Raw genomic sequence first — 27,022 nt, 5'->3', positions numbered from 1 at the left:
CCGCCATAACGAGGCTCGGTTGAGAGCGGAGGTACCACATGAAGGATGCTCGACAGCAATGCCGACATCGTGCGCATGTGAGCATGTCGACGGCGGGTGGACTTCCCAAACCTTGTGGCTTTTACGGTGTTGTGGTGTTAAGGTTTGCACAAATTTTCCCGAGTGCGTCAACTGAGATATCCATCACGCGGATTGTGTTATGTCCAGATCAGAGAATTGCACCCTACATGCCCTATAATTGAGAGGACCGTCACAGCAAAGACCTTGAGTGGGTCACCGGTGAATTTCGGAATTAAATAAAAGAGTTTCCACCAAGAAAGGCCGTCCACTTGGCCACCAGCGAATAGTGACTGATTATAAGCCCGCAGGCCATCCGAAAGTTTTTTTAACACTGCAGCTGGGGTTCTGCCGGCCCTAGTTTCTGCCATCCTTGAGCCTTCCCGTGAGTTCTGCCGTAGACCAAGTATAACCAGTGCTAATTTTGCCAGACCGTTGGCAAAACTCCCGAGGTCCGCCAAATTAATAAGTCACAGACGCCGTATAACCTGTACGATGGCACTGATATGGCGCCACAAGGGACTTCCATTGCATAAATCCAAGCCTCAAACTACTATACACAAACACAAATCTACCACATTAGGCGCCAAGAACCTGTAATCATGCATTTGCATTACCCAACCAAGCATGTCGTTTACCAGCCTCCTCCGAAATCACCGCCGCCATTGTCACAATTATTATCGTAACCATTGTCGTACCCTGCTGGATGTTTAGATATGTCCCGGACATACCAGTTGCGAGAGACTTACCTTGGTCATAGGCTTGCTCCTCTACCCTATCTTCATGGTCCTCAAAGGCGTCCATGAGGAGAGCACCGCCTACTAAACCTGCACCGCCTGACCCGGGCATTCAGATGATCAGTATCGCACAGCAGACCAAAACTTACCAGCCAACAAAGCAGTGCCCATCCCCGGACCGCTCTTCCTCGGAGGAGCCTGCTGCGCATAAGCAGGCTGTTGGGGCTGAGAAGACGTTCTGCCAAAGAAACCTAGCAAAATGGTTTGATATTCATGATTTATCGCGGATGATCCATGGGCTCTTACCGCGACCTCTATCTTCTGCAGGTGGGTAGCCCTGATAACCGCCATACCCACCGGCAGGTGCATTGCCACCATACCCACCCCCGTAGCCACCGTAAGAGGGCGCATAGCCACCTGGAGCGGGAGCCTGGTTGTAACCGTCTTGATAAGGAGAGCGGTTGAAGTCACGATTGGGAGGGGGAGGTCCGAGGGGAGGAGTATATTGGGGAGGGCCTAGGGGATGCTCCCAAGATGATCGAGGAGGTTGTTCCATCTCATTTACATAAAACCTGCATTGCGGATAATCATATATTGATAAGGAGGTGTCAAGAGGCCTGGCGGGAACGCGATACACACCATGATTTATACCTATAGATTACGATGATCAGGAGCTCTTCGAAGGATTATCAGATTGTGAAGGACATACTCCCAGTTATATTGTGCGATCCAGCCTCTCGGAAGAGGCCTTGAATCAGGATTCGGGGGAGGAGAAGACATGGTAAGGAAAGTTGAAACGAAGATGATGGCGTTAACAGGATTGCGGATTACTTATATAGTGGCGAGCCGCTGGCAATGTCTCATAGTCACACGTAATGGGTGACATTGCCGTGTTTATAACAGTATACGTAAGCCGTACATGATGCCATCCGGCCAATGGCCTGAAGCCTGAAGAGTCATTGAAGAATAGTATGTATAGTATTCAAAAGAATCAATAAGCCATATGCTTGCTGATGATAAAATAGTAAAGTATATGTATCATACGAAGAAGAAGATCGAAGATAATCAACGTAGAACCGATTCACAGAGAACTCTCAATAAATCTTGTCATCATTTTTTGGACCTCTTCGCGGGGGGCGGAGGAGGAGGAACCTCTTCCTCGGAAGAAGTATCAACTTCCGAATCGGACTCGGAGTCTTCATCTGTAGTTGCCTTGGCTTTGACTTTCGGGGCCGGTTCATCGTCTGACGACTCCACATCTGAGGCTTCAACTTCTGACGCATCCTCTGCCTCAGATCCCGAACTTTCAACAACCTCTTTAGATTTAGGAACCACCTTGCCAACCTTCTAATCAGCAACGTCAGCAAAGGTCACAACTGGTATAAAAGAGCGTACGGGAGCAGCAGCTTTCTTGGCAGTCTTGGGAGCAGCCTTCGCAACCTCTTTCGTTGCAGGATGGTCTGACTCCTCATCATCTTTCTTCTTCTTCTTCCCGCTGTCCTTGGCCTCTGTAGGAACTTGGTCGGGGTGTTGGGCGTTATAGGCGGCAAGGTCAACTTCGTGTTTCTTCTTGGCCCTGCCGTGCTGATCACGGTAGAACTGATGATACGGATGAGCGGGGGATGATGTACATAGGATTGACATATACGTACATCCTTTTTGTCGTCGGCCAACGTCTTCCACTGGTCACCGATGAGTCTTAGCAACTCCTTGTTAGACATGTCTGGATGTTCCTTCTTGTACGCAGAACGAATATCATTTTGGAACAGGATGTAAGCGGAGGCGGGACCCTTTGGTGCATTGGGATCCTTGATTTTCTTTTCGCGCTTCTTCTTTCTGGGGACACCATCCTCGCCGATCTCAAGCGCGACGAGCTTACGCTTACGCGACGGTTTTGTGATTGCCGCGTTCAGAAGTTCGGTGAGGTTGTTAACAGTGGATTCATCGATAGGTACTTCGGTGACAGCCTTGGAAAGCACTTCGGCAAGAGCACTGAACTGACGCGCGGCATTGTTGAACTTGATCGCGAGCTAAATAGGAGAACGCGTCGAGAGTGAGCAGACGCGATGAATAGAATACGTATTAGAGAATACAAACCTGAGCCTTCTTCTGATCAAGGTCAAGTTCTTCTTTTGGCTCTTTAGGTGGCATGATTTATTAGAAAAGGAGGGTAGTGAGAAAAAGACAAGAGAGGATTCAGAAAAATCAACGAAGTTTGTTGACTCTTGTAAGCAATTATAAACTTTTGTTTTGTTGACAACTATTAGGTTCCCTAGCTATTGAAACAATTGTAACTAATAGGAAATCATGTAATGAAAGTCACAAACCTTGTGTAGATGGCGTCTAATGATAAGAAAGACATCACTTCCTTATCATTAGACTAGTACTACGGGATTGATATTGTCTTGGTTCTCCTTGTGCTTGGAACAATGTTTCACTACATAAAACGTTGATGACAACATTGACGACGATCCTTAGTTACTTCTGCCGAGTCGCCGATTTCGATTATTAAATCGGAGTTCGAAAAAAACAAGATCATGTGGGTTGTTCGCAGTGGCGACGAAAGCTAACAACTCGCACCCTCAACTAAGCCAGGTCTCTCAGGCAGTTTGAGCCGTAGAACACACTGCAAAAAAAGGTGATAGAAGGCTTGTATACCGTCTACATTTCTTTCCTGCTTTTCCTGCGTCTCGTTGCACAGAAATAAGCCGTTTAGTGTTGCCCCAATAACGCTTGAGAACGAAGCAGCAGAAAAAGAAGAAAACAGTCCTTATGGATTTGTATTCGAATGCGCAAAACTGGACGCAGAATTTAACTGGAGGCACTCCATCCACCGACGACTGGAAAGAACAGTCGTCCCCCACAAATGGAGCAGGAGGTCCTCCTGGAACAGCTGCGCAGCAGCCAAGTCTCGATTTGAGCGACTATACAATAGGCGACCTTGCGGGTAAGCATCTCATTCATAAGCGCCCGTGCTACAAACACGCTGTTGAGCGCCCTCGTATAAAAAATGTTAAAATAATGGTTATCTCTCTTGTAATAGGACCTTCAACGTCTTCATCCATCTCTCAACCACCTGCGTACTATGGTGGTCCATTCAATCCATTCTACTTGTCTTCAGTTCCCGGTCCCTATAATGCCGTACCTTATGGTTCAATGTCTTGGACTAACCCGCAAACCCATCTACCGTTGTCGAATTACTCCACACTCAATGGTGCAACTTCTACGACCTCCTCTCAACAGTCCGCTTCTCAGCATCAATCGCCCCCCGCACCGAACCAGCAGCCCATGATGATCGAGTGCGTTCTACCTCCTTCGTGTACTCACTTTATTCACACACTTGTTACAGTCCTGCATTGACAACTATGAACGGATCTGGATCGGAACCGCCCCGACAATATACGCAGTCTCCAACTCATGTAGCTCAGCCCACTCCCCAATCCCAACCACGACATCCATATCAATATCAGCATCCTACTTTATCCATTAATCCTGCCTATGTTCTTCCCGCACATTTTTATTCCTCGCATTTAACTCAGCATCAACCCACATCACAGTCTCAAGGTACTCTTTCGCCCCACGTTCTTCATTCACCTACTTCTACAATGATCGGACAATTGTCTTCTTTCTACACACAATCGCCATCTACACCTTCAACTTCTACGGCAACCACAGCGACCTCCACTGCTGCTGCTCCCGCACAACCACCAACGATAAACATCCAGGCTCGAAAGGATAGTTTCGTTACTGACGTCAGACCACTTCTGCAGCCCAGCGCATTCGGTGGTGCGCGTGCTATTAACAACCTTGTTAATCTCATCGACGACTTTGGTTCTGAGGAGGTCGAACCTGCCCTGCGAATGGAAATCCTCACCAAGATCCGCGATAACGCCGCTAATCACTACTTTCGGGCCTGGTCCGAAAATAACACAGCTATGGACATTACTCGGGAATGGCTAAAAGCCGCTGCCACCGCCAAGTCTGACACCCCGTTGGTTGACACTGTAATGCCGTTACTTCACGTATGTTACGCATGTTCAAGGCTGCAAGTCGCCTCTAATACTGTGCAAAGATCATTGACAGGTTACCATTGACAGTTGAGTCACTCAAGTCCTCAAAGCTAGGCAAGATCATCGTCAAGTTAGTCAAGGAGCCTCCAGCTCCAGGTGAGCGTTCGGTTTCACAAATATCCACTCATGCGGTCTCCGTGAGAGACTACGTGAACCGTGTACGATTTCAGCCTTGCAACCACAGTTTGCGTGTCTGTCGTATTATTACTACTTGCTTGAGCCAACGAAAATTACATGTATCTAACTCTTGTTTGATTTCTGTGTTGCCCAAATGTGCAGCGATCAAGGACATGGCATCGAACTTGGAACGGAGATGGCGACAATTGGTCGAAACTGCCCAAAAGCAGGCAGAAAATACACAAACTGAGGGTGGGTCACGTCAGTTCGTTGCACCAATGAACAAGCGCTCATCGACTCATGCCTTGCAGATTCGAAGCTCAAAAAGCGAAAGCCTGTCGAACAGCCCTCAGCAAAACCGCCACCGCCTGCCAAGAAGGCCGCCGTAGCGCCTACTGCTTCCGCGTCAAAGCCAACAGCCATGAAGAAAGAGACGAAACCTGTTCTCGCCGTCAAAGATGCTCGTTCCGATTCCTCATTCTTTTCTGCGCCGAAACCGAAAGCCAAACTACCAAGCTTCAAGAAAGCCCCGGCGCCTGTCAAGAAGGAGCCTGATCTCAATGTTGCGCAACCATCGTCGATCGATCCGTTCCAGGAGGCATTGAAGTCAATGGGTAAAGGGCGTAGGGACTCTCCAGTAACGGCCACACCGCCACCAGCTTCGATGTCGATTACGCCGCCCCTGGTGACTTCTGGAAGAACAAAGAGAAAGTCTGTGACTTGGGCTCCTGATGGTCAGCTAGAATCGATCCGGCTGATAGAACGAGCTGTGTACGATGATGACCCTGTTGATGTCAGCATTCTACTCTCGTTTTTATGTTGGTGTACAGTACTTATATTGATGTCACGAATACCTTTGTGTATTTTGTTCACATAGGGTGTTCATACTGCTCACAGTTTGCGCGATCTGGATCGGGGAGAGGGTGCTGCTCTACATGCTCCCCTATTCGAAGAAGTTATCGATTGGACGGATCCAATAAGTGAGCAAATTATCATCGTTATCATGAGTCGCCACCAATTAATAAACGCAATCTATAGCTCTCGAATTCGATCTCGAAGCGTCCCAACGCGGACAGAATAGTACAGAAAAGACGACTCAGGAGGAGCGTGAGCAAACAGCTTTGGGTGCACTATACATGTCGTCAGCACAGATACCTGACAGTCCTGGCGAGCCCACGACGATAATCAGTGATGACGAGATAGATGTGGACGTGAAGGCTATGACGGTGGGGTCAGAGTGCGATAATTTCTTCTGGAGAGAAGCCGATCTGCCTCAGCCCAACGCCGCATCTGTCGCCGATCTCGTAGGTCAATTATCGGGAGGTTTTGATTCGATGAATGCGCCCAGCAGTGCGGGTATCCAATCATTTGGCTTTGATCCCGCACTGCTTTCACAATTGCCTATTGCGCCAGAACAGGTGCAGGAATTGATGCAGCAGGCGCAAGCGCTATTCAACCAGCACCCGTCTGGACCCGGTGTACAAGCCCAATTTGGAGGCCAAGATCAGAACTGGAATTCGAACGCCGCCACCGGTGATTATGGTCGAGGATATGCTGACAATGGTAGTGCTCGCGGGCGATGGGCGTCAGATAGGGGTCAGTTTCGCGGTCGCGGACGTGGCCGCGGACGGGGAGAAGATGGATCGTATAGAAGTAGTAAACGAAAACCATGCAGTTTTTTTGCAGAAGGAAGGCGAGCATCAAACATGCCAAATTCTGGATCGTGGGACTAAAACTGATTCAACGTAATAACAGGTGCAGATATGGCGATCAGTGCGATTTTAGCCATGAACCTATCTATTCGTGATGGGAGTTTAGAGAGATGGGCGGTAGCATCGTATATAGCATTGAGCATGTTCCGTGGACTAACATTTTTGATATCCAATATGATGGCATCTTGATGGTCTATGTCAGGCAGCATTGATACGCCAAGAACTCAAAAATCAAAAGAAGCTGAACACGCCGTTTTGTGATGATACAGACAAAAGCTATAAATAAAAACAGGTGTATGTAAGTAAAGCAGTTCTACTTGACAATGAGCGTGGCAAGTTACATCCCTAGCAAAGTTAGAATACTATGTCGATATCGAAGCTGGTATATTCAGCATCATGCAATGCGACAAAACAATATGATCGCTCAGATCGATCGACGACGAAGCAACAAAAGAAATCCGAATATATAGATCATCCGCTACCGTCTCTGGGTCAACTTTCGCGTCTTTTTTGAAGGCTCGGCATTTGATTGAGAAGGCGAATTGGTGTCGTTGGTCTTGCGTTTGAGGGTAGCCGAGGTCATTGAAGGCGTTGTCATGCCGGATTGGGAAGGTGTGGGTGCATTGGCTGGATTTGAGGAGTTGGGGGGCGCGGTGCCAGATGCAGTTGGGGGTCTGGTCTGCTTTTGTGAGTTGTCAGCCGAGGGAGGGAGGTTTTTGGGGGAGTGCGCAGAGGGCCCAGGATGCGATACTGACGGTGATGAAGACATGCTATGATACAACGTCACCGCTGGCGATGTTGAAAGCCCGTTCATGGTTTGAAAGGGCAGGAAGTGCCCGTTTGAGAGAGGCATGCCCATATAGGGACCCCCTTGAGACCCTTCTCGTAGCTTGTCCGCTAGCTTTGCAAGGGCGTCTAACCGTTCTAGCAAGTCAGCGACCGTTCACTAAGAGTCTTGACAAGCAAACATTACCCATTGGTCCTAGCTTTGTTTCATTCGCAAATGTGATTAGATCGGTCATCTGACTGACACTTTCTGCCAACTACCGCGCCTCGCGTTCAGCAAAGAGAAATGCGGAGCCGAACAGCACGTACCTCCAGACACCGCATGGTAGCCTGCGGAATCCCAAATGCGTTCACAGGTTCTCCCGGTATCGACGCATGGTCGATCATAACTCTGGGTTCTTCCCATATTCTCTCATCATCCATCCTGTGCATTACCGTCCCGTTCGGACTTGGCGTCGGTGCCGTCCTCACGCGTGGCGTCTTTGGCGACTCCGATTGCCTATGACCCATTACCGAGTCCAAGGCAATGAACTTTTCGTGATGATTTGCATCGAATTGGAGGTGGTCAAATTTGAGGGAATATGGCGGTGTTTGGGAGGTGGCGGCGTTTGGCTGAGGAATGAGGATAACGTGGACTGTGAGCGGGCCCCGAAGTGTGACTGTGTACCCGTTGGTGTATCGGTATGTCCAAACAGCCGCAACACACTCTACAACCGCGTGGTGCTGTGAGAGTAGCCGTTCTCGGGCACCGTCCAGCGAGAGTGTCATGGATTTCACACCAGATTGGGTGGTGACTAGAAAAAACCGAGGCAGAATAGGCACGCCGATCTCTGATGCCGGAACAGATGAGCAAAATTAAGATTTGAGAAAATTACGACTAACCGAAAGGCTTTGCTTCATTCCGCTGGTTATCTTTCCACAAGGTAAATTTCATTATGGCCGTCGGAGTGAAGTAGTCTTTCACAACAGTTTCCCAGTGTGATAACTGATGTTTCTACCGAGGATTCATGATTGAGGGATGATATTAATATGAAATGACGTACAGTGGGGTTTTCGGCTGAAAGGACTCCGCTAAATTGAAGCAATCGCACAAGACCCTGTCCAAGACCAACGGGCATGGCCACCCTTTGGGAAAACATAAGTAGAGCCAAGATAAGCAATCTAAGTAACACTTACACAGGGGAGGTGCGAATGGGAGGCGGGACCGCCGGCTCCGAGGACGGCGCGGTCGTAACAGGAGGTGCAGTAGCAGCGCTCGTCGAAGACTGTGGCGGCCGTGGAGCTATTGGCTGCTGCCCTGGAGTTGCCTGCCGTTGTTGATGCGGTGACGTCTGTGCTTGTGTGACGGGGGGTATACGTGTAGGAGGAAGGAGACCGCTAGACGATGAAGGCGGAAGCTGGGTATGCGAAGCTCGGGGTGTTTGCGACGGCCCAGCTTGTGATGGTGGTCTAACAGAGGGACCCTGTGGCTGAGACTGGGGTCTTGGAGGTTGTTGTTGTTGTTGTACATGACCTGCCATAGGATCGGGTTGATGTGGAGAGTGTTGATGGGGAGGTGGTGGTTGTCGGGGTGTTATGGAAGGATGTATACCGGACGTGGGGTGAGATGGAGGACGAGGGGGGACGTTTACTTGGGTCGGCATGTTGAAATTACCGCCAAAACTGTTATCAGTGTGCTGCATATGCTCAAACTGCTGGGCAGGTGTGAGGAATCCAGAACGACTGCCTGGATTAGACATGCCATCTGAGATGTTCTGCTGCATGTCCATGTCACCCTGGGTGGATGAAGGCACAAAAGTAGTGAAGGAAGGATTGGAGGACGATATTCGATTACCTCCTGGGGTAAAGCCAGGGTTGAACTGGGGATTCTGAATACCCATGAATACTCCATCACCGGGGTTCATTGGACGAGCACCGGGGGGTTGTGAAGGACCAGGTGTACCCATGATCATATTGGAGGCATGACCTTGGAGAGGACCTGTAGGACGAGGGGAAGAAGAAGTGATTGGATGATGCGAGTGGGATGGGAAACCATTTGGTGGCATCGTTGTGGAAGTTCCGGCTTGAGAAAGAGTTGGTTGTGATAGACTGTTCATCAACTGGGGTTGGGATGATTGAGTTCGCATTGGATTTTGACCTTGAGAGCGATTTAGTGTACTAGACAAATCTGGTGACATTGAAGTAGGAATTGAGCCAGGGATACGAGACAACATTGGTTGAGCGGATGGTTGACGTAAATGAGAAGGGATATTATTTTGTGGATTCATTGGAGGTATGCCAGGCATATTTGGTTGACCGGGATGTATTGCTTGGACGTGATTGACCTGATTGAGCGCCTGTGGATGAGAGGCGACTCTTCCGACCTGTCCAAGATTGCTTCCAGCCTGAGACATCATGTTACCCGAAAAAGCGAGGTGTTGAGGGATAGAATTCATATGAGAATTAGCTTGTGAAGCTACTGCTGCGGTGCTCATCTGAACATTCTGTGCCTGCTGCTGCTGCTGTTGCTGCTGCTGCTGCTGCTGATGTTGTTGTTGCTGCTGCTGCTGCTGGTGCTGTATCTGGTGTAACTGCTGCTGACGACGACGGAAGTCCATGCTGTTTTGGGATTGTGGACCGCCGGCTGCTAGTAAGCTCATTGGGTTATGTGGCATGAGCGACGGGACGTGATTCGGAGGAGGCTGCTGCTGCTGTGGAGGTTGTTGTTGAAAATGAGGAGAGGGATTCATGGAGAGTTGTGCCATGCTCTGTGGCCGAAGCATGTCACCAGGTCGAACGTTCATGACGATCAAAGATATATGAAGAGTAGAACGATGACGAGGAGGACGACGAGCTCGACAAGTACGACGACGGCGACGACGACAATAACGACGACGGCGACGAAGTCAACTAGCTAAACTATTAATTGAGATTGGTCGAAGGACGACAAGGGTCGACGTCGTCCAAGTTTGAATCTAGTCCAAGGTACTACCAAGACTCTCACACGCAGCCTTCGTTTACCACGTGCTTGACAGCACAATCACCGGAATCAAAATTTTATAAACACAGCATTCAGCTATAGCACTCATGGTCCGCAAATTCAAGTATCACGAGCAGAAATTGCTCAAGAAAGTCGACTTTTTAAACGTATGTCTCATTCTCTATTCCATAATTCACTAACCAAAGACTATAAAGTGGAAACAAGATGCAAATATTCGTGAGATCAAAGTCATTCGTAGGTACCATATCCAGGACAGAGAAGATTACCACAAGTAAGCTTCTAACTCCTCCGTCGATCATGTTAACATGAACATCATCACAGGTACAACAAGCTTTGCGGTGCTCTAAGATCATTCGCACACCGTCTATCCGTTCTACCGGCTCAAGACCCGTTTCGTACCCGCATGGAGTCACAGCTGCTCTCTAAACTCTATGACATCGGCGTACTCAACTCCCAAGCAAAATTAAGTGACGTTGACAACAAGCTCACCGTTGCTGCCTTTTGCCGGCGTCGCCTTGCCGTTTTCATGTGCATGAACAAGATGGCAGAAACAGTCAGCGCAGTACGTCCAAACCTATTCAACTTACACTCCCAACTCACTTCTTCAGGCCGCAAAATTTATCGAACAAGGTCACGTCCGTGTTGGTCCTGATAATATCACCGATCCCGCTTTTCTTGTCACGAGGCGCGTTACAAAATTAATCTCGTTTTCGTATTCTCATCGCCTCTCAGACATATGGAAGACTTTGTCACTTGGGTGGACACTTCTAAGTTGAAGAGAACCATCATGAACTACAACGACGAGGTAAGCGATCGACCGCAAAATTCGCATTTTTTTCTGACCATCCCCCGAAGCTCGACGATTACGATCTACTATGATCGCCCATCGACACGTCCACAGTCGATAATGTCGTCATGTGCGTTACCTCCGTATTGTCGGTTCCTCGCGGACTTAACCTTAACTCACTTGCCTTCGCCAGCCTATTCTCGGTGCCGCTCCCTTGGCTGTCTTCACGACAGGCACTCGAAGCATGTCATATTCAGACTGCCGACGACACAGCATAAAAGTCGTAACAACACCGCACTCGTTCACATATTCTCGTGATTGTGCTAGGGTTTGGACTGATTATAGGTCTTGATACGTTACTATGAATAGATCGGGAGCTGCTTCTTTAACCATGTGCGGTCCTTGGTTGTTCTTGCTACTGGAATTATCGATCATGCCTTCGTTGCAACGCAAGCTGCCGCTTGCACACGGGTTAACCCGAATATGGATTGCAATACATTCAGCACGAAGACAATAACGGCTATTAGGCGGCAACAGGCCCTTGAAGGGACAGGGGTACGCGCCGTTTGGGACTACGTGTCTTTGTCAAATGCGATGCTTGCCGGAATCACTGTGATGTCTAACAATCATTGTTTGAGTCGTACGTACTCGGGGTCGCCTCGAACAACATCGGTTAAGTGACGATGAGCCAGTTATGGATAGCAACGGTCCACCCAAATGACGCATGTGCTGTACTGCAGAGTATGAACGGAACCCATTCAGAGGCCACATATACAAGTAACTTATACGAAGTCAGTGTCGATCTTATCGCATGATATACTTGCGGTTAATGAGTAAATAAATACATTAGTGACCCTTGGATGACTGTGAGACACCAGAGTATTTATTCCACGAACCCTCCCTTTCCCATACGGTCTCTACGCATCCCCGTATTATCTATCTCGTGATACGAAACAAGAGACATTGTGAAGCTTAGCATCCCCGTTAGTTATAGGTAGCAAGAGCTTGATATTATAGTAGAGCGTCAAGTTCATGTCGTAGTTCTTTGAACGGACGTATAGTCAAGATCATCACTGGATTCATATACATGTCAGGGAAATGGTGCTACTAGTGAAGCGTGAGTTTGGACATCGATCGTTTTTTGTCACTCTTGTCGATGAGCTAGCGACGAAGCAAGGGAATTGCAAAGATGACCTCGCCCGTCAGAGTGAAGAGCCTGCGATATTATAGTCAAGTAACAAGTTCATAACATGAAGAATACGGTACTACTCGGAAGACCTAACGTCGATGACAAGTAAACTGAGCTATATATTGAATCATGAGTAAGCCAAAGTAGGCCAAAGTACAGCACGTGAATTTGATACTAGACTCGCTCAAACGCGTTAAACTACCGCCAGACCAATACCCTTCCTTCTATCCCAAATCTAGCTACAACTATCTTTTTGCGACATTTCTCACTCATAGAACATTTTCTTGACGCAGGACTCGCAATAATTGGCTCCTGCTTATACTCCACTTTGACCATGGCCGAAGGAGACGGCAACATCAAAGTGGTGGTGCGATGTAGACCCCTCAATTCTCGCGGTGCGTTCGCGAGGGATACGCATGCATCGTTCATACTCATCCCAACTTTCCCAATTCTCGCCTACAGAACTCGCACGAGGTGCCAAACCACTTGTCCGGATGCAGGGCAACCAGACTTTCCTCGACCCACCGGAACACGGTTCTCAGCAAGACTCCAAACGTGCTACGGAACGCAAAACAATGGCCTTTGGCTTCGATAGGAGTTATTGGTCTGCGGGACCACGAGATGAACCGGGGTACTGCTCGCAGCAGACTTTGTATGAAGACCTGGGAAAGGAGTTGTTGGATCATGGGTTTGCGGGATTTAATGCTTGTATTTTGGCTTGTAAGTGGTTTGTTTTTCGGTCGTTTTTCTGTGAGAAGGTGTGCTGATGCTACTTTGGTCTGACAGATGGGCAGACTGGTATGCTTGCGTTTTATTTTATCACTGGGTATGGCTCATGTGCCTTGACCAGGATCTGGTAAATCATATAGGTGTGTTCAAGCATATTCTTTTGGTGTATGGTACTGAGAATTGGTGTACAGTATGATGGGATGTGCGTATGATGAAACGAATGACTCGCGTGCTACTTATGGAGATGATCACCAGATGGACCCGACAAAGGAATCATACCCTTGACATGTTCCGAGCTGTTTGTACGTGTAGAGGATAAGAAAGCTGCAGACCCCAACATCAATTTCACCGTAGAGGTTTCCTACATCGAGGTAGGCCACATGCTTCGAACCCTAATGCAATTTTCACTTTATTTTTCACTATTAGATCTATAACGAGAAAGTACGCGACCTCTTGAATCCAAAGAACACAGGAAACCTTCGAGTACGTGAACATCCTAGCTTGGGTCCCTATGTAGAGGATCTATCGAAGCTAGTCGTGAACAACTACCACGAGATGATGACGCTCATGGACGAGGGCAATAAAGCGCGCACCGTCGCTGCCACGAACATGAATGAGACCTCTTCTCGGTCCCATGCAGTATTTACACTGCTGTTGACTATGAAAAGGCATGACGTAGAGACGAAATTAGATACCGAGAAGGTGTCGCGAATTAGGTGCGTTTCTTCGCGTTGCAATTTCTTTGATAGGTGCTCATTGATTTATCTATTTGACGCGACGCAGTTTGGTTGACTTGGCAGGTTCTGAGCGGGCTAATTCGACAGGTGCCACTGGACAGCGTTTGAAGGAGGGAGCGAATATTAATAAATCACTCACTACCCTTGGGAAAGTTATTTCTTCTCTCGCGCTTGCGAGTCAGGATGGGGGGAAGAAGGGGAAGAAAGGAAAGGCTGAAGAATTCGTACCTTACCGTGACTCGGTGCGTCATCTTTTTTTTCTGGATGATGCCTATTTATAGGTTTCGACTAGGTCTTGACATGGTTGCTGAAAGACACTTTGGGCGGGAACTCCAAAACTGCTATGATAGCTGCCATCTCTCCTGCAGATTACGAGGAGACACTGAGTACTCTACGATACGCTGACCAAGCGAAGAAGATCAAGAACAAGGCTGTCGTAAACGAGGACCCTAATGCCAAACTTGTTCGCGAACTCAAGGAGGAGCTTGAATTGCTTCGAGGTAACTTTCGTCGTTTTATACTTTGACAGCTGGTTGACACTCCTCAGCACGTGTGGCGACGTCCTCCGGAGAAGATACATTCGACCCGCACGTTCCGCCTGAGAAACAGAAGGTCACGTACAAGACGAAGGATGGAAAGATCAAGACTGTTACCAAAGCGGAGTTGCAGGAGCAGATGGAGACGGGCGAGAAATTGATGCAGAGTTTGAATGAGACGTGGGAGCAGAAGATGTCTCGGACGCAGGAGGTACAAAAGGAACGGGAGAAGGCACTTGAAGAGCTTGGTATCACGGTCGAGAAGAATTTGGTGGGAGTACATACCCCAAAGAAGGTGAGGATGGGACGCGTGAAGGGAATGTTTTGCTGATCTGCTGGACGTGTTTCTTTTTAGATGCCGCATTTAGTGAATTTGGTCAGTTTATTTCGTTTTTCTTTGTGGCTTATATGATCGAATTACTATTGTATCTTTTCAGAATGAAGGTGAGAGCTCGAAATTTAGCCCGAATGCAATCTGATTATGTATTTCATCAGATCCTCTCATGAGCGAATGTTTGATATACCAACTCAAACCTGGTACAACCATCGTACGATTGCTCTTCGCTTGCTCATGGCTGCTGAATATACAAATGGTATTCAATAGGTCGGTCGCTTGGACAGCGAAAAACCTGCCGCAATTCGACTGAGCGGTGAAAATATCCTCGAGGAACATTGTTACTTCGAGAACACAGATGGCAAAGTGACCCTTCACGCTATGCCCGAGAGCGTCACTGTGAGAATCATTTCTCCGTACGCAGCTGCACTTTACCTGACTATGTTTGCAGTTCTTGAACGGCAAACAAGTTTCCCCTGGACAGGTAAATCGATTGGTTTTTGAAAGGAAAGAACTCAATGTTACTGATGTAGTCTTATAAACTGCGTTCTGGATACCGGATCATCCTTGGTACGAATATATTTCCTCTTAGTGGTGGAGAATTCATCTGTTTCATTTAGGGGAGCACCACGTCTTCAGGTTCAATAATCCTGAGGAAGTCCGCAAGCAACGCGATCGCGCCACGGCGAGATCCAACATGCACTTGAGTGTGTCTGCTGCTGATGTAGAAGGCGATTCAGTGCCACCATCCACGCGCCCGGAATCGAGGGCATCTTCTGCGGACGAAGCTGATGTAGACTGGAATTTTGCACGTCGAGAAGCCGCACTTGCCCGCCTTGGCCTGGATCCTGCTCTTGATAACCTGCCGGACGAAGATATCAATAGGCTCTTCGAACGCATTACGAAGGTGAAGTCGATGCGAGATCACAACTCCAAACCACGACCAGAAAGTAGCCTCAGCGTTCGGGACGATATCTGGAGCGAGTCAGGTCGACCTTTTTCGAGTGACGCTACCACAGATGACACAAGCCTTGAAGCTGGAGCGAGTCATAGTACACCTGACGTTGACGGACCTCTAAAGGATGTTCAGTACCAACTTGAGTCCCGTCTTCAAGCCATCACAGAGTCTAGTGAGGCGGAAGACTTGAAAGTAGAGAAAGATCATATGGAGCACCAACTGAGAATGGTGCAGCAGCAGCTTAAGCGCATGATAAATGCACGGGCCCGGGGAGAATCTGAGGAAGAGTTTGAGCGTTTCGAGCCCGTCATTTATACGGCGAGACAGTTACGACTCATTCGCAAAGTCCTGGACAAGTGGAGAGCCCATCGCTCATTTTCAATGGCTGAAGCTGTTTTGTCCAATGCGGTGCTTGTAAAAGAAGCCAACATAATTAGGTGTGTTGTCACTCGAATTTCTGAACATCAACTATCTCATTCAAATCAGTAAAGAGTTGGGCAAAGACGTTTCTTACAACTTCACCATTGCTTCTGGTGGGTCCCTGGCAGCTCCGATATCTGGTGTCGATACAATCGGAGGTCTGGACGGTTTCGGTGATGTTGCCGATCCCACACTAGCATCAGCAACTCAACCTTCGGTCGCCGTCAAGGTTCTCGACAAACGGCATAATGCTATCTACACCTGGTCCTTGGATCGCCTGCAGCAGCGAGTCAAGCGAATGAGAAATTTGACTACATACATTGACAGACCATCCTATACCCAGCATTTCAGCTCGGATGAACCTTTTTACGATTCCCCGCCCCCACAATTCTCATTCATCGGCAATGCCCTCCTATCACTTGCACCCCTATCTCGCCGAATATCATCTACATCAGTCGTGCCAATATTCTGCCGGTACACTGCGGAAGCAATAGGCTCGTGTCGCGTGGATATCAAGATTTCCAGTGTTCTGCAAGCGTCGAAGCATGGTACTCCTGCTTCAACCCGCCCTACATCCCCAGTTCCATCGGCCATACTACCCGGAAGCAAGATTAGCTTCTTCATAACCGTAGATTCGATCAAAGGTTTATCCTCACACGACTTCTCGGCACTACACCTCCAACTGCGTTTATCATCCTTCGTGGGACCATCACTCACGAGCGAAGAGATATTCTCATCTACTGCACTCGATATGGAGACATCTTCCCTATCGGAACTAAAGTTTCGGCGTGCGTTTTTGATCGTGACTTCTTCTAAGGTAATCACATACTTGCGCCAAGGCTACGCTCCCATAGAGTTCTTTGCGGCTGCTAAACCCACATATTTGGAGCGTCTTGAACGCTGGGATGAGATGCGCGAACTGAGAGTTCATGATCCTCCTGGGGCCCACACAGACACACCTCCAGTCATTCTTCCCCAGATGCGTCGTTCGGAAACCGATTTCCTAGTGGAGCAAGCCCATGACGTAGTCGCTTGTGTCCAGATAAAGGAGCTCGGGGCTGATGGTCAGTATATTCCAGTACCCGTGCTTTCCCAGGGAAGCCTCGATCCGGGGGTATTCTCTCTACATCAGGGACTGCAGCGCAGAATTGCTCTCGTGCTTTCATCAGATTCCGGATCGCAACTCCCATGGACAGATGTCACCAGAATACGTCTCGGAAATGTGCGCCTCCTCGATCCAAAAGGTCGCCAGCACAACTCGACATCGAAAGTAATGGTTACGCTCCCGCTACTGGCAGATCAAAGTGTTGCGTTCAGACCGGATGGAACGGGGACCCTCACAGCAGAAGCACTATGGGACTCAAGCGTCCATGATTCTCTCCTTCTCAATCGAGTTACGGCGAGTGCACACCGAGTGATACTGCAGGTTGCCTGGTCCATTGCTGTGGACACGTGTAATGAACCAGTGCAGTTTAGCACGGACATAGCGGTCGCCATTCAGACACGGGACGCACGTCCGCCGGGCCGACTACTAACGTTCCTGAGCTCCGGCAAGATCACCTCCTGCATCAGCTCAATCTTCAACCTACGTCTTTCGCCTCCCCTGACACGTTCGCCTCAGGATTTGTGGCGCTTGGATACGTCGGAAAAATATGTACGCGGAGAGGAATTACTGTGCACGTGGAAACCACGCGGTATCTCAGTAGTGGAGGATTACAACCGGCTTGTTGTAACGGAACGACGGGCAGCGGATGTTCAAGCAGTTCGGGTGTTGTTGACATCTTCATGCTTACCTGCGCGCCCTGATTCGGGAGCTGTTGTTTGGGGTTCGGAAGCACTGCTGCGGAAGGCACTGAATCTCTGGCAAAAACGCTTTGGCCATGCAGGAGAAGTAAGGTGGTTCAAGTCGGATTTACATGGTTTGACGTTAATTATTTCCAGATCATTCTGAGTCAAGTGCCTACAGAGACCGTCTGTGTTGCTGCATCTGGGAAGCCTTCAACCCGTGCGCTTCCACAAGGTGTGAAACTGAACTCATCCACTACGCTGGTACCCCGTAGGCAAGCTCCTGGTTACTTAAGTGCTTACGAACGTCCCTGAACTCTAATCCCCTCCGTAGTGACGGACCCACGAAAAGAGGTCATCTCCTAATTCTGACAGATGCCAGTCAAAATACATGGGAAAAGCGCTGGTTCGTCCTTCGAAGGTAATTAACCCCAACAAGTTTTCCACGCAGGACACTGCTTACAATTGATTTAGACCCTATTTACATGTCTACACACACTCTAACGAATTGGAGCAAGCCGGTGTTATCAGTCTTCACGGAGCAAACCTTGAATGTGATACACAGAAAGAGCAACTTTTGGGTGTAAGCTCTCTTGTTCATATCTCATGTATGTTCATGCTTAGCTTTCATATAGAAACAATTCTGTTTTACCCTCTTTACTACTGCGAACTCGCACGCACTCGCCGCACCCTCATTCAAGGAGTTACAGTCATGGACTTCAAAGCTTGACCCTACTGGCACCATCTAATATACCACGCAGCGTTGCTGCTTTCATGTTGTGGATCCACATCCTTATTGTTGGTTTTATGTTCGCCATACGCCTGTCTTATGCTATACCTTACGTATGTTATTCCCTCCGCCACTTGTAGACAGCTCACGCCCTGATTGAATGAACTTACTGTATATCGCAACCGTCCCAGGTCAGACCAGAAAAAATATATTCACTTGCAAACACGGGACAACGTTGTGGCACCAGTACTGCAACCATCTGTGCGTCACACGCGTTCGCCTATGTATAAGGCAATGATTTGTCAAGGTTTCGAGACGAACTACGTATGCGGATAATGGGGCTACATACTCTGTAGCTTCCCTGTCCATCTGACAAGTCATTTGACGGTTCACTCGATTGCATCGGTTTGTACGTTGATTGCACTAACACATTGTATCTCACGCGGCCATCGCTTGTTCGGGGCCATGCCATTATGTCAGGCCGAGCACACCTTTACATCCGCAAACTTAAAGCGTTTCTGGTTCTGCGTTAACGACCAAACATCTGCGGAAATTTCGCGGTGGAATCCGGTGGTTCCGATGGCATGATACATCACAGGTCAGGCCTAGGCCTGGCACGGATAGGGTCACGTACGACGATATATTGTGGCGGGCCAAGATGATGGCCACTGGAACTGGCACTGGCAGTTCCACCAAGGTTGTTCAAACTTGGTTCAAACCTAAATTGACTTGTATATCACATGAGGAAATGCCGCGCCTACAGTGCGTGCTCATTGCTGTGAACATATATCAATATGCACTGTACGTATACGGCAGCGAGCGCTCAATATTCAATGGCGATTTCCGTCGTGCCTTGTCAAGAAATTCTATTTTATGTTTTCAGGAGTAGTCTTCCAGGAGAGCTACATACAATCACCGTCTTGCCGGCATTGCAGTTTTTGACGTGACGAACCGACATCGGCAACGCGTGCTGGAAGATAATTCACACCTCTGCCAACGGTGCTCTTCCTCAGATCATGATAGAAAAGTTAAACGACAGAACCTCAAACTTCTAGATGCCGCATGGCGGCCTGTAGGATGACAAGGACAAGATCTTTCTCACCTTCAAGCCTGTGAGTCTGTTTGCCAACTAGGGAATTGTCAATTAGCTAATGTCAATTTTGTAAATGATCCGGCGAATCGGACAACCCCGGGCGCGTAAATAAAGTCTTGGTAAGTGGCAAGTCAGCCTTTCAGGGGCGACTTGTCAAGTTGAAGCTGAAGGATAGGGAGCGAGCTCTTTGACCCTTCGAGTTCCTTACAACAGCGGCGAAGTCATCTTGTCAAACCAAGGTAGTAGTTCATAAAACAATAGTATTTATTCCCGTACGTAAATAAGAGACAGTGGTAAGTGTATGGATGCAAAAGTAACGATATAAGGTCGCGGATCTATGCAACGTATTGATACAGTAGTAGAGTAGAACGAAATGTGCGCAGCTGAGCCAGATAGATAAGCAGGAGATCATCATCAGCACAATAATTGGAGGAATAAAGTAGTAATGTGCACGAGTCTATGTGCACAGGCATCGATCTTTATGAGATCCTTTTCCAGAATTATTCGAATCCCTGATTCAAAACACAGGCAGTGATTGATGCACTTTAATTTCAGTCGCAGGTAGCAGGGCAATCATTCTATGAATGGAATTAGGGGAAAGGGTCGATCAAAAATGATGACAACTTACCGGACGGGTGAATGTGAGCATGTGGCAGGTGATGTAACCTTTGGCAAAACCAGCGCCTGCATATGCAAACAGATACTGCCATTTGCGCCGGAAAGTGTCGAATTCGGCCGTGTCTTTCAGACTAGGGTAGTCTTTGACGATCAAGTCCTGTCTGACATTGGCATCAAGACGACGTCCCCATTCGCGCAGCGTCCGTGGGTAGTCTACACGTGCACAAGGATTAGTTATTAAGAATGTCATGTAAAGTAAAAAAGCACTTACGAGCTGCGTGATTTTCAACACCCTCGAGCGTGAACCGCCCTTCTGAACCAGTGTTTGCGGCAGTGATGAGTGCCGTGGCACTAGGGAGGCAGGAGTTGGGCCACATGTATTTGCGCATGAAATCCTCAGGCCTAAATCTTTAGGTGAGTGTGGGGAGTTTTAGAAATGCAAACAACGTACTGATAGCCAGAGTATCGCGATTCTGGGAATGTCGATGCACTAACCACAGCTGTTGCATTGCTGGACTTGAGAGCAAAATCGACAAGTTTGAAGTAGCCGTGGTAGTGCTTAGAGCCCACATGCTATACGGTCGAGCGTAAATCATCGCGATGCCACCACTGGTAATTGATTGCATACCTCAAGCATCTCGATGCTGATAAAAGCATCAAAGGCCTTTTCGAAAGAAGGAGGAATCTCGCGATAGTCCATGAGGTGAACACGGATAACATCTTGCAGACCAGCCGCCTTAATGCGTTCCTCAGCAAGAGCCTTTTGTTCTTTTGACAAGGTCAAAGTGTCGACTTCGCAGCCAAACGTGCGAGCAGCCTGAAATAGATAAAGATGAGGGATAGAAGCATAAGTATTTGTGGCGCAACCGACCTCGATAGCCATACCGCCCCAGCCAGAACCAAATTCTAGTATTCGGTCCCCTGGCTTGACTTTGGCGGCGGTGAGAACATAACGAATTTTACGGAGCTGGGCGGCTTCCAGGTCTCCGGGTGTGGGACCAGAAATCAAATCTCCACGGACGCCACCTTCGGCTTCGGTCCACAGGGCGCAAGAGTACATCATCTCCTGACTGAGGAAGGCCTACAAGTAAAGGCCTGTGAGATCGCATTATTGCCGTGAGAACATGGTTCTTCATTACCTTGAATAGCTCATTTGATTGATCGTAACTGGCGATGGCATTCAAACGTGCTTTGGAGCGCGTCTGGCCGAGAAATGCGTTCGATATGCCGGAAATTGCCGAAGTTACCCGAGAGACAGCAGAAGACAAGTTATCCATTCCAGACTCATTGTCCAGCCAGAGCTATTGGAGAAAAGAAGCCATCAGCCGCCGCATTAAAGCAATTGACGCGACTTACGTCCATGACACCCTTGAGGCTGTCGACTTCGACGTCTCCCATCATGTAGGCTTCACTGACTAAAGAGAATTCGATTGATGATTGAGAGAGATGACGTAGATGAACTTACAACCGAGATCTTGAGAACTGGAGTATTATTAGCAAGCGGTAGAAGTGAATGGATAGAGGGGACGTACAATAGAATACGCATCCAGAAGTCGTTGTTGACGACTTTGAGGTAGACATCGTTAGAGCCTTTTGAGCGAGTGCCGAAGTGATGAACGCCCTCAGAATCGGCGACTGTCAGGTGGCCGCGAGTGATGGCTTTCTCCATGACGGCAAGGACCGAGCTCCGCGCTAAAGTAGGATATATGTCAGAGGGGGACGATAAGTGTTATCTATAGTGATTTGACTGACCATAAGTGGATATGATAGTCTTGGGATTTGGAAGAACTATAGATAATGATGAAGGAGAACGATAAAAGTTTGGAGTTGAGGAGAATGTTAAAGCGGTTGAGGAGGCAGCATTCAACATTTTTGATAAGATTTATATAAAGAAAGGGAAGAAGAGTATGATAGACTGGCTGAGGAAGGGGAAGAACGAAAGGTACAGCGCAGCTTGTGGAGGAAGGATATGGGGGCATGAACAGCAGGCCTTTTATACGTTGAACCCACGAAGGACCTTGTCATGGTGTCGCTTGGAGGAAATCGTGGACTGAGACCGGCAAAAATAGATGGTGCATAGATTTTGCATTGCACGCTCGTAATGGTATATTCGCGGGAACTTGGCAAGTTTTAGATCTCGATCCAAGTAATTTTGACGGAGTAAAACTTTGACGAGAATATATAGATCCGTTGCCGGATGACTATTGACTCCGCGAAGGGTGATTGAACAATGTGCACATGTCCGTATGTAATCACTACCGTAAAACAATAAAGAAGTATTCCTAACACTTGGTCCTCATAGAAGACCGGGATTTTGCGATTAACCACAAGGTTACCAAGTTAACTTTGTTACAACGGAAACGCACTCACTCAAGGCCAATCCACCCAGGCTTACTATTGCAAGCGACACGTGGCTCCCACACCAAGTGTTCTCATTCCCTCGTTCCGTGCCTCGTCACAAGCGTTCATTCGGCCTTTTTATTGTCGCCGTGTCGCATGGCCTTGTTGCAACAAGACTCCACGACACTAATACAACTGTCACTGCCAGGGTCAGACGCCAGCTCAACAAAAACTCTGAAAGGTTCACTCGTCACGTGCAATCGCGACTCAAACAAAGAACTCTTCAAACGTACGTGGCATTACACTCAGTTTCACCATCCAAGACATGTCAACCACGTCGAAATTTGAAACTTTGAACAATGCTCAATTGTCATTGGTCATTCAGACCCAATCACATCCGTGTACCCTGACGCGGCATTGCCAGATCAAGTCTGGTTTCAATTGGTCTATTATCCTATTATTACGGACCGCGAAAGGCACACGATCGAGTCGCACATTCTGCCAATCTTCTCCACCTTCTTGCGTCTCTCTACCTTATTGGTTTGTCCTAATCTGCTCGAGTCACACACAAGCCCTTCGCACACCTCGCCGATCCCAGTTGATATCACTCCATTCCTCCCAACGGACCATTACTACCCGTGAATTCCCTGTGCTCTCGCAAACACGGCCCTTCTCCCCTCATTCCATTCCATCCATCCCTTATCGGGTTTGATCTTTGTTTGCTCCACCACGCATTTACTGGGTCCTGACCCTTGGTTAGTCCACGTTCCTGCCAGGGTGCCACTTATCCCTGTTAGATCATCTCCATCATAATTTTCCGCCATGACGTTTCGTTAGGTACCCGCAACCGCATCGGAAGGTTGGTTCAAGCTCACCCATCGCTTTGTTCCGCTCGGTCAGCACCAGCCGGCGCAGCTGACCGTGATCCGGCTTCCCCCCGGGGGCCCGGAAAGCCTAAACTTTGTTGTTAACCGATGTTATGTCGCCCAGGGTGTCATCTGTCAAACACACTAAAGTCAAAGCACTTTGGCCTCACATCTTAGACCAATCTTCTGTCTTTTGCTCTCCATTGCGCCTCTCATCTTTGATGGACTTGCCACGCATGCGCGCCGTGGCAGGGCAACGGGCAACGGAGTACGATCATCGCATTACAATGCAATGGATCGCCGTGACCCTAGCCATCCCTGGCCTCGATACCACCTCCTGCCTAAATCGATTATCCGCCAAGTTTTCGATGTTCCATAAAAGATGATCCCTCGTGTTTTTAATATGCTTCAACACTGCCCAGGTTGGCCCTGACAGAGTGCATCGCCAAATGATCGTCAAGAACTCTGGTGATGTTCTGGATATATGTCTGGTCTTCTCAGAGTTTCCACTCAACCAGTACACTTTGTCTTAGTCTAGGTTTTCAGTTTTCAGTCTTTACACTCCATGTACTGAATTCGAGAGTCCAATTTATCGACCGTTCGCCGCCATGTTCTCGTAATGCAAACCTGAAGTTCGCTCAAGTTTGCCCGTGCATCTCGCGAAATGCCCTAATGGTTCTTACCCAGGCACGATTATGCACCGGCTGATCCGGGCTGATATGACGATATGAGTAGCTGTTTCATGACAATCCGATTATCGTTCATAAATGCGTAATGCACAGTGTGAACTTCTATGATAGCTAGTCTGATTCAGGAAAAGCGAATATCCACCTGAAGCTATGCAATGGGGTGGGTAAACACAGTAGGTGATTGCACGGTACAATCAAGTAGGACCACAGTGATTTGCGCCATTCTGCCGACTCGGAATGTTGGTTCATCTGCAAGCGCACTGACATTTTGAGTCTTACTAGTGAAGATGCCTCGACAATCTGAAGGTTCGGTATCCCCTGAGAGTACGCACCCTCGAATCTCATGCACTAATCCTAAAGCGTTAATTCTTAAGGCCTAACTCCCTGTCAATTTTACGTGTGCGGTTACTTGCTACCTAAAGCATGCGTTAGGGATGCCACACGCAGCGCTGAAATCGCAGTAGATATATATATTTTTTTTGACCAGTACAATCACTGAACTTTCAGGAATTGAAATGAGCCGTTCGTGGAGATAAATTCAAGGAAGTAGTCGAGGATTCTTGCTTCTCTCAAAGTTATACCCATACGGGTAGGCCGTGTCATACTACCAAGTCGTTCGCCCGACACCCCCGCTCCTTCTCTGCAAGGAAATAATGTGGGCCGTCTAAGGAATAGGGTCGTGGTTTCGGTTGCACGCTGCGGAAATGAGACCTAGACCGTCATGCGGCGCTCAATCGACATGGTCTATGCGTCTCAGTGAAAGAAGCGCATTCACAAGCTGATTTTCCAGATTTTCGTGCGCGCGAGATGGAAAAAACATTACGCGAAACTAGTCGAGCTGTAGTAAAGCCTGTGAGCCACATCTTCAACGACCCAGTCGAGGCCTTGGATCAGATTAAGACCAGTAACTGCACTGCACGACCAGATCTTCCAGTTGTGAGATTTGATGCCAGGTAGATCCAGTGCCTGGATGGACTCATCAGCATCACTCGAGGCCATCTGAATGGTAAGGAAGCTGGCCTCGCTGATTTCAAGATCTGACATCGAGCCATGTATATCTTGTTTGTTCGCGAAGACGAGGAGAGAAGCTCCAGATAACCGCTAGCGCACGATTTGGTCAGTTGCTGTCAATAACAAGCGTAAAGAACATATGTTACGTCTTCGAGAAGAAGGTTGTGTAGCTCTTCTCTGCAGTCCCGCATTCGCATTCTGTCCCCTGAATCGACTACCCAAACAATGGCATCTGTTTGTTCGAAGTAGTTGCGCCAGTATGGTCGAAGCGTTCGTTGACCGCCTACATCCCCTGATAGCAAAGATATTTCCGTCACGAGAAAAGCATAAGGGGGGTCTGTTCACTAACAAATGTTGAGAGTGTATCTGTGACGCGTGGCATCACGCCGATCAAACAGAGAAGAATTCTCTCAGTTGCAGAGAAAAATCCAAGTTGAGTTACCAGGCTCACTTTCTGTGAATGAACGTTTTGATATTGAATCCAAGCGTGGGGCTCACGCTGGATATGTCTTCCCCATTGATCTTTTTTAGGATAGTCGTCTTACCAGCATTATCCAATCCTCTGGGCGGTCGTTGAGTGGGAAGAATAAACTCGGAGAGCTGCGGATGGCGTACAGGAAGAGAATTCTCATCTCCCGTTCTTTTTGCCTGCTTTTACGGATGATCGTGAGTAGGCCCATAGTGAAGGTGTAATACTTTGACTGGTCGTCGGAGCAAAGAGTCAGATCCTCAGTACTGGCAATCAATACAGAACCGTTTTGGGACTCTATGGCGGCATCGATTGCTTTTTTATCGAATTGGGGAATTTCCCCGAGCCCGTCGCGGCATCGCGGTGTAGATAATCGTAACACTCGGCCTATTTGTTCGGATCGATCGAAACCTTAAAATTATGTTCGACTACTTTGTTGGCGTTCGCTGTCTTTGATATTGTATAGACGTGTCATTTGACATACTTTAACATATACTATGGTTTACAACATGCGTGCTGCGTGTCACTGGGGACACACTCACACTGAGTCATACCTGTAGCTAGGGACATCGCAAGTCCAGAATATGTAGAGGCCGGCGGAATGGTGATCGGTAATTCAGCAACTCCGCAAGCACAGGCCGGATCCGTTCATTGGAAAGTGAGTTAACACAGACACAGTGAAATGCACCCACATCCATAGCATGCATGTCAATCTCTCCGTGAGCATATGGAGCTCTCTAGAGGCCAAGGAACTCACACGAAACCTTATGGAACTCACACGAATTGCATTGCCATGCGGGAAGTACGACAACCGAGTAGCTGGAACACAACTTTATGCACCCGAAAAAAAATGGGACACGTACCAAGTATTCGGAGACTGCACCGGGGCTTTGGAGACTGGTTGTTTCACTCCCAAGGCCTCTGAAGAATGATGAAGGATGCAGAACGCGAATGCGTTATTTATGCGGAACGTGACCTTGCGGATGTGGAGCCACCGAATAAGTTATTACATAAATGACAGCATGCAAGCGCGGTTTGCAATGTAACAAAAGAAACGAACAATTGAACTCACATGGAACATCATAGAACATTGCAAACAACCCAGAGCATAGGTCAAGGCAAATACTAACTCAGCAAATCAATGATTGGTTGAGTATTTTATTGCCGGCCGACCCGTGTCGATAGAAGAATGTAGTACTTGGTATGTATCAGCATTATTCTACGAAGGTTGATATCAATATTACTTACAAGGTTCCCTTAATAATAACATAC

The 27,022-nt window shown here is 48.2% G+C and overlaps 8 protein-coding genes across 8 annotated transcripts; 3 read left to right on the top strand and 5 right to left on the bottom strand.

Moving 5' to 3' along the window:
- Positions 1-541: 541 nt before the first annotated feature.
- Positions 542-1,654, bottom strand: F5147DRAFT_677694 (uncharacterized protein). Its single transcript, XM_041436147.1, has 6 exons — positions 1,504-1,654; positions 1,434-1,445; positions 1,101-1,366; positions 944-1,045; positions 807-893; positions 542-756 (listed from the first exon to the last, which is right to left on the bottom strand). The coding sequence occupies exons 1-6, from the start codon at positions 1,572-1,574 to the stop codon at positions 692-694; spliced, it is 603 nt and encodes a 200-aa protein (XP_041296658.1). The 5' UTR covers positions 1,575-1,654; the 3' UTR covers positions 542-691.
- Positions 1,655-1,702: 48 nt separating this feature from the next.
- Positions 1,703-3,031, bottom strand: F5147DRAFT_431054 (high mobility group box domain-containing protein). The gene is made up of 3 exons (XM_041429811.1): positions 2,892-3,031; positions 2,447-2,824; positions 1,703-2,393 (listed from the first exon to the last, which is right to left on the bottom strand). Exons 1-3 carry the CDS (start codon positions 2,943-2,945, stop codon positions 2,142-2,144), a joined length of 684 nt encoding a protein of 227 aa, XP_041296657.1. The 5' UTR covers positions 2,946-3,031; the 3' UTR covers positions 1,703-2,141.
- A 343-nt stretch (positions 3,032-3,374) lies between these two features.
- On the top strand, positions 3,375-6,889 carry F5147DRAFT_677688 (uncharacterized protein). The gene is made up of 9 exons (XM_041436146.1): positions 3,375-3,741; positions 3,838-4,093; positions 4,144-4,816; positions 4,867-4,960; positions 5,144-5,233; positions 5,293-5,774; positions 5,859-5,961; positions 6,020-6,674; positions 6,737-6,889. Exons 1-9 carry the CDS (start codon positions 3,567-3,569, stop codon positions 6,786-6,788), a joined length of 2,580 nt encoding a protein of 859 aa, XP_041296656.1. The 5' UTR covers positions 3,375-3,566; the 3' UTR covers positions 6,789-6,889.
- Positions 6,890-6,930: 41 nt separating this feature from the next.
- F5147DRAFT_677686 (LIM-domain binding protein-domain-containing protein) lies at positions 6,931-10,028 on the bottom strand. The gene is made up of 6 exons (XM_041436145.1): positions 8,656-10,028; positions 8,523-8,604; positions 8,362-8,473; positions 7,789-8,309; positions 7,667-7,736; positions 6,931-7,608 (listed from the first exon to the last, which is right to left on the bottom strand). The coding sequence occupies exons 1-6, from the start codon at positions 9,951-9,953 to the stop codon at positions 7,172-7,174; spliced, it is 2,520 nt and encodes an 839-aa protein (XP_041296655.1). The 5' UTR covers positions 9,954-10,028; the 3' UTR covers positions 6,931-7,171.
- A 446-nt stretch (positions 10,029-10,474) lies between these two features.
- F5147DRAFT_430863 (alpha-L RNA-binding motif-containing protein) lies at positions 10,475-11,565 on the top strand. Its single transcript, XM_041429809.1, has 7 exons — positions 10,475-10,605; positions 10,654-10,730; positions 10,781-11,021; positions 11,068-11,144; positions 11,192-11,264; positions 11,315-11,376; positions 11,440-11,565. The coding sequence occupies exons 1-6, from the start codon at positions 10,546-10,548 to the stop codon at positions 11,336-11,338; spliced, it is 552 nt and encodes a 183-aa protein (XP_041296654.1). The 5' UTR covers positions 10,475-10,545; the 3' UTR covers positions 11,339-11,376; positions 11,440-11,565.
- Positions 11,566-12,630: 1,065 nt separating this feature from the next.
- F5147DRAFT_677680 (uncharacterized protein) lies at positions 12,631-18,846 on the top strand. Its single transcript, XM_041436144.1, has 22 exons — positions 12,631-12,830; positions 12,898-13,155; positions 13,222-13,233; positions 13,286-13,304; positions 13,356-13,366; positions 13,420-13,535; positions 13,591-13,880; positions 13,948-14,143; positions 14,194-14,401; positions 14,449-14,732; positions 14,793-14,813; positions 14,875-14,881; positions 14,933-14,985; positions 15,042-15,170; positions 15,223-15,255; positions 15,305-15,341; positions 15,392-16,166; positions 16,216-18,040; positions 18,091-18,209; positions 18,269-18,355; positions 18,409-18,517; positions 18,570-18,846. The coding sequence occupies exons 1-22, from the start codon at positions 12,770-12,772 to the stop codon at positions 18,681-18,683; spliced, it is 4,764 nt and encodes a 1,587-aa protein (XP_041296653.1). The 5' UTR covers positions 12,631-12,769; the 3' UTR covers positions 18,684-18,846.
- Positions 18,847-20,308: 1,462 nt separating this feature from the next.
- On the bottom strand, positions 20,309-22,478 carry F5147DRAFT_630429 (Mycolic acid cyclopropane synthetase-domain-containing protein; the record flags this gene model as incomplete). Its single annotated transcript, XM_041432773.1, has 11 exons — positions 22,128-22,478; positions 21,908-22,067; positions 21,841-21,857; positions 21,732-21,790; positions 21,515-21,676; positions 21,247-21,456; positions 21,004-21,192; positions 20,827-20,948; positions 20,647-20,777; positions 20,386-20,588; positions 20,309-20,335 (listed from the first exon to the last, which is right to left on the bottom strand). Exons 1-11 carry the CDS (start codon positions 22,243-22,245, stop codon positions 20,309-20,311), a joined length of 1,398 nt encoding a protein of 465 aa, XP_041296652.1. The 5' UTR covers positions 22,246-22,478.
- Positions 22,479-24,730: 2,252 nt separating this feature from the next.
- On the bottom strand, positions 24,731-26,055 carry F5147DRAFT_677672 (ADP-ribosylation factor family-domain-containing protein). The gene is made up of 6 exons (XM_041436143.1): positions 25,897-26,055; positions 25,733-25,843; positions 25,631-25,647; positions 25,428-25,573; positions 25,291-25,371; positions 24,731-25,236 (listed from the first exon to the last, which is right to left on the bottom strand). The coding sequence occupies exons 1-6, from the start codon at positions 25,959-25,961 to the stop codon at positions 25,090-25,092; spliced, it is 567 nt and encodes a 188-aa protein (XP_041296651.1). The 5' UTR covers positions 25,962-26,055; the 3' UTR covers positions 24,731-25,089.
- Between the last annotated feature and the right edge of the window lie 967 nt (positions 26,056-27,022).

The sequence above is a fragment of the Suillus discolor genome, assembly GCF_016758755.1.
Source record: "Suillus discolor strain FC423 chromosome Unknown F5147scaffold_9, whole genome shotgun sequence".
In the NCBI taxonomy this organism is placed as follows: domain Eukaryota; kingdom Fungi; phylum Basidiomycota; class Agaricomycetes; order Boletales; family Suillaceae; genus Suillus; species Suillus discolor.
Note: the sequence above shows the minus strand (reverse complement) of the source record. Positions and strands in the feature narration are given on the sequence as shown.